Below are 11,324 nucleotides of genomic sequence, written 5' to 3' on the forward strand. Positions count from 1 at the left end.
AAAGGTGATATCGTCCATCATTTTCGATTAGTGAAGGCAATAGTTACGACCAAATCATAAGTTTTTGGAGGGAATGCGAAGAGAATTGACAAATATTTTTTTTGAATAAATCTCTTATTAGAATAGTACTGTTAATCCTCAAGCCAAAATTTTCCAATTCTTTACGGGTTATCTAAAACGATGAAAATCCTTAAAGACATCAACACGCTTCCAATGCAACAGATGTCATGTCTCGACGTTGGCCTTGCAAGACAACGCACGCGCGTCCCGCAAGTTTCAGTCGATATATACATTCAGTGTGTATATGCATCCATCTTTCAGGGAAAAATATTCTGCACCAAATTAGCTACTCTTCTTTTAATTTAAAAATTAGATTATTATTATTATTATGTATTCACACGCAGAGTCTTGTACTTACACATATACACGGCAATATATAAATATAACATTGTGTTTGTCGTCTCTCTCTCATCAAAACCCAGAGCAGTTAGAGAGAGCTTATTGGAACGGGGATCTTAATTCGTATATTTCTCTCCGAACATCAAAATTTGAGTTTTTTTTGGTGGAAATTAAGAAATTTTGAATTTTCCGTTTGTTTGGGGTGAAAGGTATTTTCTGTTTTGCGTGGAAGATTTTTTGGGAGGTGCTAGAGTTTGTAAGAGGAATTAGGGTTTCGGAGTAAAAATTTGTCTTTTTTGTCATTGAATTGGGAATTCTGGAGCAGGATGATAATAAAGAAGAACTTGAAATCGGTAATGCCGAGTTTGAAGCGGTGTCGAGTGGGTGAGTTGGGCGGTGAGGACGACGAGTCATCGGGGAAGAGGAAGAAACGCAAGTCCACCAATGGGTGTTACCCTCTGCACCTTCTTGGAGAGGTTGCCGCCGCTATAATTCCGTTCAACGCCTACAGTATCCAGCGAATTCTCACAGCCGCCGCCGCCGCCTCTGAAGGCCGTGGAGCAGCTGCAGAGGTGGAAACGAAGGCTTCTAGCTGCCCTGTCCGCGAGCCGAAATCGAAGAAGATTGCACAGCCCCCGCTGGTGAGAACGTCGCGGGGGAGGGTTCAAGTACTTCCCTCTCGTTTCAATGATTCAATTCTTGATGACTGGAAGAAAGATAAGAATAAAAATGCAGTTAAAGATTCAGTTTTTGACCAAGAAACTATGCCATTTAAAAAAGAAAAGGATAAAGTCAGTTTGAAAAGCTCCAGAATCCGGGGCAATAATGTAAACTGTAAGAAGCGTAAGATTGATAAGAATAGCTACCAATGTCGTAAGTTCTCGCCATTGTCAGAGGATGAGATAGAGGAATTGAGGTCTGGCGTGTTGAAGAGTTCTGATATTAGGAAGTATTCTAGCTCATTAAGGTTTTTACATAAGCATTTGTTAGATAGCGAGGAGTTGGAGGAGGGTTTACTAAGTGGCTATGATAAAATATATAGGCCTGAGGATTTTTCATCCGGTGATATAGTTTGGGCAGTATCGGGGGACCAATGTCCTGCTTGGCCCGCTATTGTGCTTGATCAAGAGTTGCAAGTTCCCCAGCAAGTTTTGAATTTCCGGGTTGCTGATGCAGTTTGTGTAATGTTCTTTGGTTACTCAGGAAATGGGACGCAAAGGGTAATATATACCATTTTCAGTCTCCAGTTTCTTTGTTAACTGTAATTTGTGCGCTTGACCGATGTTGTGCTCAATATGTGTAAATAAAATATTTGTGGCAGTAAATTGATTTTTTGAAATTTTTTGGTGTCCTGATGAGCAGGATTATGCATGGATTCAATGCGGGATGATATTTCCATTTGTAGACTATGTAGACAGGTGTGTAATAGCTGGGTTATATATTTTTTCTTTCACTTAATTTTGAGGTTTTTGTTGAAGTTGGGGATTACAGTAAGACTTTGCTGGTTTAGGTTTCAGGGGCAAACTCAATTGAATGATAGCCAGCCTAATGATCTTCGTTCTGCTATAGAGGAGGCATTTTTAGCAGAAAATGGCTTTAATGAGATGTTGATGGTTGAAATCAATGCTGCAGCTGGTAATTTAGATTATCTCCAGTCTCTTACAAGAGGGGTCTTTGATTCTTCTGATGCAAATCAGATCACTGATTGCAACTCTCTAAAACAGGTAAATTTTACAATGTGTCGACTAATTATTTGCTTGTGGGAACATGGATAACAGCAAGGGTGTAACGGTGGCTTAAAGGTTTTCACACGGTATTTGGGGAAAACTATACTATAGTGCTGGTTTAATACTGCACAATGAACATGTATTATAGTTTCCTATGCCAACTCGGAGCTATGTTTTCATGTTCCTTTTATTTTCAGATACAAGGCCAAATAAAAGGTTACTCTTCTTGGTATTGGAAATCATTGATTTTATTTCCTGGTGCAGGACGTGTTCAAAATGCAAGAGACAAGATCTTGTGAGGCCTGTGGCTTGAGCATTCCCCAAAATATATCTAAGAAATCAAATGATACCAATGTTGGGACCCGTCGATTGTGTGGTTCTTGTGCAAGGGTTTGTTATTTGACTTGACTTGCCTTGTATCGTATTGCTGCAGTCTTGACAATCTTCAGCAATGATTGTTGAGTTCTTGTGGGTTACTTATTGTCTCTTTTCTGTTTCAGTTGAAAAAAATAAAACATTTTTGTAGCATATGCAAGAAGATTCGGAATCAATCTGATAGTGGAACTTGGGTAGGACCATGGTTTAGTTCTTAGGAACCCTTTTTCTTTTTATTGTTTCCTCTCAATATCTGATTGTTAAATCATACGAACATTTTCCTTTATAATATTTTCATCAAATTAGGTACGCTGTAATGGTTGTAAAGTCTGGATCCATGCAGAGTGTGACAAATATTATGGGAATAATTTCAAGGTCTTTTCTTCATGCCTCATCTCTAAAGTCTTTCTTCCTTACCATCTGAATGCATAGTACAGATAGAACATGAATCGTATTGATTAAGTCATGAACCATTTTCTCTGTTTCTAGGATCTGGGAACCACTGATTATTACTGTCCTGAATGCAAAGCAAGGTTCAATTTTGAATTATCAGACTCTGAAAATTTGCAGAATAAAGCCAAGTAAGTTTCATTTTTCTTGCAAGTGCTTGTCTTCTATTTGCAGAAAAAATTCGTCTGTCACTTCTGATCGTCTTACGTTGAGTTTTTCTCGCTGCAGAAATAACAAAAAGAATGGTGACTTGGTGCTGCCCATCAAGGTTGCTGTCATGTGCTCAGGCGTGGAAGGCATTTATTTTCCAAGTCTTCATTTGTAAGCACGGATAACTGCCCCATGGCTTGTCGATTTTGCACGCTTGCTACTTGTCTCTCTTAGTATTTTCCACTCTGAAATTTATTTTGCATTGGTCAATTAAGGTTTGTGATTTTGACAGAGTTATTGGTGATTTAATCCATACTTTATTGAACTCTGTAACTAACATCTGAAATTATGTCTGAAAAAATAGATTCTCACAAATGCTTCATACTGCTTTTGCTTTAAAAATGTTGCCAATTACCAATCAATGGAAATGTTTCTTTTCTTGTCATGCTTACCGTGTTTCATATTTTCCTATTGTCTTTTTTCAAGAACAGAACATGATCACTAGTCTGGGGTCCTAACTATTTTCTGTTAAACTTGATATCTGAATCATGCAAAGTTGAAATATCTTGCTGATATTCTTGTGAAAGCTGTAATGTTGCTTTAATAACCCGCCTTGCTTCCAACTTTGAAGGCTGGAGGAAGAAATTTATTTTGTATTGTATGAGGGAGGCATGTACCTTTTAGTAACTTGGCACTACTTTACCTTGAACTGGATCCAGATTAGGTTCAGCTCATGGGATGTGTCCCAGAAGTTTTGACTGTGACAGATGGCACCAGAATGGCCTTTGGGAAGTGTCTATGTGGGAGTCTCAAGCTGAATGCGTAATCGCTGCCCACATCTCCTTCCTTCTTCATCTCCCTCCAGCCCCCTGCCCATCCTCCCCAGCTAGTCCAGAGCCTCTTCTTCCTGCAACCACATCACCCCCACATTTCTCTCTTCCCTACGTCACTCACCTCCACACCCCCACTGCAACTGCTCTGCTCAGCACCCACCCACTACATGCCTCCTCCTCCTGTTTTTGTCCCATCGAGAAAAGTGGGAGTTGATATGAGGTCAATTTTGACTGACTTGGGGTTGGTTTTACTGAGTTAGTTTTCCTTTTCACTTATTTATAAAAATAATGCACGATAAGAATATATAAAACATTTTAACAAGGCCTTGTAAACAGAAATTAGAAAGGCTATTTTTCACTTCCATGTTGTGAGAAGACCATTTTTAAACATTCTCCATGTTTATTAGACATAATGGATCAGTTATTCTTTCTTACTGAAAATAGTGATTATTTTGGGGACTTAGCTAGTACTCTGGTCTGGGCTATTCCGTCTTTATGATGTACTTTATCATCCATTATACACCGACAGTCTGCACCATAGCCTATCCTAAAATTTATTTGAATTAAAAAAATTTTGCTTGAGTGTATGTTTGCGCATTTATTTTTCTTTTGTTCATGTTATTGTCTTGTGATGTAAATTAATGTTAATATCTTTACGAACTGATGAATTCACGGTAACTGATCAAGGATTGCGAGCATGATTTGCTCGCCTGTGCTGCTTTTTTTTTTTTTGTTTTTTAGCTGAAGGACCTTGGGTTACATGTAGCACCTTTTTTAGGACGTAGATTACTCTTTGATTTCTGGGGTGTTTTTCTTATGCTGACATCTGTAATGCTACCTCTTGCCTGCTTCCATTTTGCAGAGTTGTTTGCAAGTGTGGGTCTTGTGGAATAGAAAAGCAAGCACTTAGTGAATGGGAACGGCATGCGGGTTCAAAAGCCAAAAACTGGAAATCAAGTGTTAGGGTAAAAGGTTCCTTGATACCTCTTGAACAATGGGTTCGTATTTGAAGTTGGTGTTTCACTTAATGCACTCATTATATTCTCCAGGAACATGTAGGAAGGGATTTAATAGGAAGGGGTTTAATTACATGAAATAATAGATGTTCAAATTTTGGTGATCGCTCTAGTGATATAATATGTTTTACTGAGTAGGTCATTGTCTCAGTAATTACCCTTTGAGGAGGAGCATATGCATCCAATAGAAACTTTTCTGGTTTTACAGATGCTACAGGTAGCAGAATATCATGCACTGAGTCTTGTTCCTGCCAAACCCCTTAAGCGGCCTTCCATCAAAGCACGGAAGAATAAGTTGCTTACTTTCCTGCAAGGTATGACCTTTCCTCTGCTTTTGAAACTTATTTGCTGCATCTGCCTCATCAATGAAGGAACTAACTTTGAAGTTCTTTAACGTGATAGAGAAATATGAACCTGTTTATGCCAAGTGGACAACAGAAAGGTGTGCAGTATGTCGGTGGGTTGAAGATTGGGACTACAACAAAATTATAATATGCATTAGGTATTTTCAGATATGAACTTCATATACCTGATTTGGCATCCATTAAATCTTGCCTTATGAAGGCAAGTTGCAGAAATACAATAAATGCATTTAACATTTAAGTTAGCCATTACAATTGATTACTGAGATAATGAAGGCTTATCCACTATCTTCCACCATCCAATGGCAACTTTTTTCCTATCCTTCTGAGGCCCATAATTTAAAGTCTAATAACGTAGTATAAACTAGATGATTTTCTGTTTGTACTTGTATGTCTCTTAGCTGAATGTTTTTAATTAGACTGCCTCATGTGCCCCAAAGATTGTGTTGATAGTGCATGTATTGGATAGGTGTAGCAACTTTACGTAATTCTCTTCATTTTACAAGACAAATCTTGCACTAGTCCTGCTAAAAATTATGTCATCTTACCATTGTATAAAATAGTTATTACATCAAGTTTGTTTTGCTTAGACAGTGATTGAGTTTTAAGAACGCTAGTTAATGGACAATATAATCCTGATAAAGCTTTGTTACTCTCAGATGTCAAATAGCTGTGCATCAAGAATGCTATGGAGCAAGAAACGTTCGTGATTTCACTTCATGGGTCTGTAGAACCTGTGAGACACCTGATATTGAGCGGGAGTGTTGCCTCTGTCCTGTGAAAGGCAAGGACTTGCATCTGTTACCTATTTTAAAAATCATGATAGTTCTATATTATTGGTCTGATTTTTTGCTTGAAGCAATTTATCATAGTTTAATGTAATTTTTTCTTTAATTAAAATTATTTGAAGAAGATTAAAGTCTTAAATGACAGTACAAGAAATACATTCTTGTGTTGTCTGCCATTTACCATGTGACTTGCGAAGCATATAAATATTGTAAGAGATGCAAGATTATGATGATATATATTGAGATATAGCATTTCCATGATCTTGTCGTATTTGTTGAAGTTTGGGCCACTATAATTTGAGTTCCTTGTGAACATGCTGTGCTGTCTGTTCAAATATGAAAATTGAGGTGATCTGTCACATTTAACAAAAAAAAATTATTATACTACTAAGAGTATATTAGTTGAAGAAGATGCAGAAATTGCTTCTATAGGAATCTTTATTATGTACTTTATTGTAAAAATGGCTTAAAACATATCTATTATTTTTGAAATTCTTAAAATTAAGTAAAGCACGAGTGTCTTTGAAGTTGATTCTCATTGTTTCTGAATAACTTTTACATACATGTGTTGGGAAATTTAGGGGGTGCTCTGAAACCTACGGATGTTGAGCCATTATGGGTCCATATTACTTGTGCTTGGTTTCAACCTCAAGTTTCTTTTGCAAGTGATGAAAAGATGGAGCTTGCTTCTAAAGGAATCATTATTATGTACTTTATTGTAAAAATGGCTTAAAATATATCTATTATTTTTGAAATTCTTAAAATTAAGTAAAGCACGAGTGTCTTTGAAGTTGATTCTCATTGTTTCTGAATAACTTTTACATGCATGTGTTGGGAAATTCAGGGGGTGCTCTGAAACCTACGGTTGTTGAGCCATTATGGGTCCATATTACTTGTGCTTGGTTTCAACCTCAAGTTTCTTTTGCAAGTGATGAAAAGATGGAGCCTGCACTTGGAATCGTGCGAATCCCTTCAAACTCTTTTGTGAAGGTATTTTTTCTAGTGAAGTGGCCCACTGGCTCCCAAATTCCTGTTCTATTTTCGTACAATTCAAGAATTTGGTGATTTCAGTCTTTTCCTGTTCTATTCATAATTGTTTTTTTTTTAAACCGAGAATAGCATTGAAAACTGCGGGGACAAAATTTACTGATTTTTTTGGTTATATACATCTCTGTAGGTTCCAATAATCAGGATGCAAAATACAGAATCATCTGATTGATTTTATAAACATGAATCATTCTCAATCTGAATTGTTTGTTGAATTTTTGAATTTCAGATTTGTGTAGTTTGCAAGCAAATTCATGGTTCTTGCACGCAATGTTGCAAGTGCTCCACCTATTACCATGCTACGTGCGCATCAAGGGCTGGTTATCGCATGGAGGTAAACTTGATCAACCAAGTTTTTTATTCATTTGGTGCTGTTAAAATAGATAACAACAGTATGCTTTTCCACTCCTCTCAAAAAGACATTGCTGGCATCATTTAAATTGATTCTTTTACCGTACAATCTGCATTGCCACAGAAATAACGAGTCTCTCTTTAACGAAGATTTTGTAAGTCTATCGAAGTTCCTTCTACATATCTGATAATAACAATCTAAAATCAAAACCAACATTCTTGGCATTTTTACTAAGGTGGATTGAATTACATGTGCGTCTACACACAATATGCTAACCTCCACCCTCTGGTGTGAACATCTGTTTCTATTGCTAACACGTGGTTGGAATGGCCAGAATTTGTTCTCAAAGTTTCACCTTCACAACTGTCAACTTTCCTTTTTGGTTAAATGAGTGTATGTGTATTACCTTATCCATATTTCTATTTATCATATACGTGTTTAGGTGAATCACTCACTAATGTGCTTGCTAATTTAATTATAGCTCCATTGCCTGGAAAAGAATGGGAAGCAAATTACAAAAATGGTTTCATATTGTTCTTACCACAGGTACTTCTCCATGTTTTCTGAAATTAGGGCCTTAACATTTTACTATACATACATATATAGAGAGAGATAATAGTGGAGTCTAAACTGCATCTTTTCATGCAAATGTTGTCCTACCAACTTCTTGGGATGTGCCACCTTTAGGGCTCCAAATCCAGATAATGTGCTAATCATAGAGACTCCAAAAGGGACATTCTCAACTAAAAGCCTTCTTCAAAACAGAAGGCATACTGGTTCCAGGCTAATTTCAACAAGTAGGTTGAAACTAGAGGAAGCTCCCTCAGTAGAGATTGATGAGGTTGATCCATTCTCTTCCGCAAGGTGCCGGGTCTTTAAAAGATCAAATAGTAAGGTATATTTTTTGAAATTTCTTTTGGTGTAGCATGCATATTGGTCATAGGTATAAGTTCAATGTAATCATTTTAATACCATGTTAATATTTTATTTAGCAAGCATAGTTTTGCACTAAATTGCATCCCTTAAGTTTCCTTTATATCTCATCCAGTTTTGCCAAAATTTGTGGCTCCTGACTCTTTTTGATCTCCCTGTTCTTATTTTCTGTTCTCTAGAGGGTAAGAGAGGAAGCTGTTGCCCACCGAATTATGGGACCTTCTCTTCATCCCTTAACTGCTATACAGAGCTTGAATGCAAACAGAGTAACTTTCTTCTCATGGTTTTAGGTTTTGCTTGTGAAATTTGTTGTTTTATTTAAAATCAGATTGGAAAAGTAAAGGTGCTTATTTAATTTGCGGTTCCAGAAAAATGCATATGCTTATTTTTGCCCCTCTTTGGTTAGAAAATAGAGAAGCCTAAGACCTTTTCTACCTTCAAAGAACGACTTCATCATTTGCAGGTAATATTTAATCATTGATGTTTTATAGTTATTTGTTTGGAGTTGAATAACTCTCTCTCCTAATATTTAATCTGTGACTCCAGAGGACAGAAAATGACCGGGTTTGCTTGGGTAGATCTGAAATACATGGATGGGGTCTATTTGCACGTAGAAACATCCTTGAAGGAGAAATGGTATTCCCTTCTCCAGTGTTTATATGATTTGAGTCATTAAAAACATCAATATAAAAAAGGAAGAATATTTTTTCTTTTAGTTGTTCCATCTTTTTCGACTGGAACCCTAATGTTTTTTCTTGCATGTCTATGTACACATTATTTAATGGAATTCTCGTATGATTTGGCCAGGTTGTGGAATACCGTGGTGAACAAGTTAGGCGAAGTGTTGCAGATCTTAGAGAAGCACGTTATCGTGCATCGGGGAAAGACTGCTATGTGAGTTGATTTCTTCTGCAATCAAATTTAGAGCATGTTTGACTAATCTTAAAATAGAATTGAAGTTATTTAAGTAACTATTTCTCTCCAAACATGTTTGGATTACAAAATCTTACCTATGTCAAAATAAGCAGCTTACTTATTTCCAATTTAATTTTCACAAACGACTTTTTTCCCCCACAATACACTTATTTGTAAGAAAACTTTATAATCTTAATCAAACATGATCTTATTAGGGTTGCCATGTACAATCATTTTACTCGTGATACATTTCTTTAACAGCTATTCAAAATCAGTGAAGAGGTTGTGGTGGATGCCACAGATGCTGGAAATATTGCAAGATTGATCAATCATTCTGTAAGTTTTGTTAAGATTTGTGCTATCTTTTCAAACCTGCAGTCATATTCTCGTTTAAATAAGTTCAATGCATTGTACGATGTCACTTGTGATTTCCTTCCGTAAATGAAGGGGAGATCCCTGATGAATTGGCTGACAAGTTCAAGTTTTGTTTATGGTTGATGGATCAATTGTCCTTGTCCATTAGTTTGGCTAAAGGCAAAGGTGATGTGGCAGCCTAATTATTTGCCAACTAGACTGCCACGTCAGCTTTTTATCAGTGAAACTAACAGACATGGACGAATGTAACTTTTAAGTCTCAGTATTCTGAATTTGTGGTTAACAGTGCATGCCCAACTGTTACGCAAGGATTATGAGTGTAGGTAAAGACGAGAGTCGGATTGTACTTATTGCCAAGACAAATGTGCCTGTTGGCGATGAATTAACGTACCTCTCTCTCTCTCTATCCCTCTTACACACCCATGGTGCACATGCACACATCGTTCTCGATAAAGCTAGTTGATTCATCTCTCACTAATTCTCTTAAACAATTTCTACGGATGCAGGTACGATTATTTATTTGATCCAGACGAGGGGGACGAATTCAAAGTCCCTTGTACTTGTAAAGCTCCAGAGTGTCGAAAATTCATGAATTAGGATACACAAAAGTATAGCCATTGTTTCTTTTCAAGGAATTCTAACCACCTCACAGCTTGCTTACCGGCGTTGTAATTTTTTTCTCATAGAAAATATAAATATTTTTTATTTTTTATTATTATTTTTTTTCATATATTCATCAAAGCATAATAATAGGCCTCAGTTGCCGTGTGAACAAAGACAAGGTCATCATCCTTGTAGTTAAAAGTAAAGATGACAACATTGTTTTATTCTTCCATTGATAACCATAAATTGTCAAATTATTTATTTTAATATGGATTTTCTTACTGGAAGCAAAATATCATCTAGGCACAATACAATCGCCGAAATCATTCTTTTCATAGTTTATTATTCTTGATTATTGTCTCGTCTAACTAGTGCTACACATTCTTATCTCTAGCTTTGTATCATTATGCTTATGAGTTATGGCATGTTAATATCTCTATCGCTGTTCACTTATTTACGTACTAAGTTCTCGTCTATGTACACACATTAAAAACATTAATTCTAATCCAATTTAAAAATTTCCGAAGAGAATTTCTTTGTCGAAACTCCCGAGTTGTCTGACGTGCTTTTTCTCTAATTTCCGTTTCTTCCTCTTACAATCTCTCTCTGGTAAGCTTCTCCGACTTTCACTTATTTACGTGCATGTTCATCTGTATCGTGATCCAATTAATTACACCTTATTTTGTTTTGTTCGTTTATGATTTCAGCCTGCTGCTAGTGAATTTAGCTTAGTTTTGGAAAAAATAACCACCAATTGCCGTTTGGTTTACACTTTTTTAATTGATTACCTCTGTACTTCTTATTCCTCCCGTTATTATTGTTGGATTTTGTGCCAAAGAACCTTCGATACTCGATACAATGGTGAAAAATCAAGTCGGACTTCGACATGTTTTGAACCTTAATTGAAGAAAATAAAGTGATGCGAAACATACGAGATTAGTCAATTTACCCGTCCCAGACAAGAATTAAAGTTACTATGTGTGCATTTTAAAAAATATA

General features: G+C 36.5%; 1 protein-coding gene across 2 annotated transcripts; it reads left to right on the forward strand.

The window, feature by feature from the left end:
• Positions 1 to 233: 233 nt before the first annotated feature.
• LOC111393560 (histone-lysine N-methyltransferase ATX4-like) lies at positions 234 to 10,594 on the forward strand. 2 transcript variants are annotated; one of them, XM_023019153.1, is made up of 23 exons: positions 240 to 1,619; positions 1,762 to 1,817; positions 1,910 to 2,123; positions 2,391 to 2,516; positions 2,627 to 2,695; positions 2,808 to 2,876; positions 2,991 to 3,082; positions 3,180 to 3,272; positions 4,797 to 4,932; positions 5,159 to 5,264; positions 5,353 to 5,452; positions 5,972 to 6,096; positions 6,945 to 7,090; positions 7,377 to 7,481; positions 7,981 to 8,045; positions 8,187 to 8,394; positions 8,612 to 8,698; positions 8,839 to 8,895; positions 8,979 to 9,068; positions 9,240 to 9,326; positions 9,609 to 9,683; positions 10,009 to 10,109; positions 10,229 to 10,594. In XM_023019153.1, the coding sequence occupies exons 1-23, from the start codon at positions 726 to 728 to the stop codon at positions 10,317 to 10,319; spliced, it is 3,192 nt and encodes a 1,063-aa protein (XP_022874921.1). In that variant the 5' UTR covers positions 240 to 725; the 3' UTR covers positions 10,320 to 10,594. The 2 variants fall into 2 exon arrangements, 1 of the variants encoding a protein (XP_022874921.1); XR_002702445.1 differs by lacking the exons at positions 9,240 to 9,326; positions 9,609 to 9,683; positions 10,009 to 10,109; positions 10,229 to 10,594 and having other exon boundaries at positions 234 to 1,619; positions 8,801 to 8,895; positions 8,979 to 9,020.
• Positions 10,595 to 11,324: the final 730 nt, after the last annotated feature.

This window comes from Olea europaea, chromosome 1 (genome assembly GCF_002742605.1).
Source record: "Olea europaea var. sylvestris chromosome 1, O_europaea_v1, whole genome shotgun sequence".
In the NCBI taxonomy this organism is placed as follows: Eukaryota; Viridiplantae; Streptophyta; class Magnoliopsida; order Lamiales; family Oleaceae; genus Olea; species Olea europaea.

Excerpts from the sequence above, each read along its gene's own strand:
- LOC111393560 (XM_023019153.1), top strand. The coding sequence starts at position 726 with ATGATAATAAAGAAGAACTTGAAATCGGTAATGCCGAGTTTGAAGCGG. Across the intron at positions 2,124-2,390 it reads ATTGCAACTCTCTAAAACAG|GACGTGTTCAAAATGCAAGA; the intron begins GTAAATTTTACA and ends TTCCTGGTGCAG. Across the intron at positions 8,896-8,978 it reads AACGACTTCATCATTTGCAG|AGGACAGAAAATGACCGGGT; the intron begins GTAATATTTAAT and ends CTGTGACTCCAG.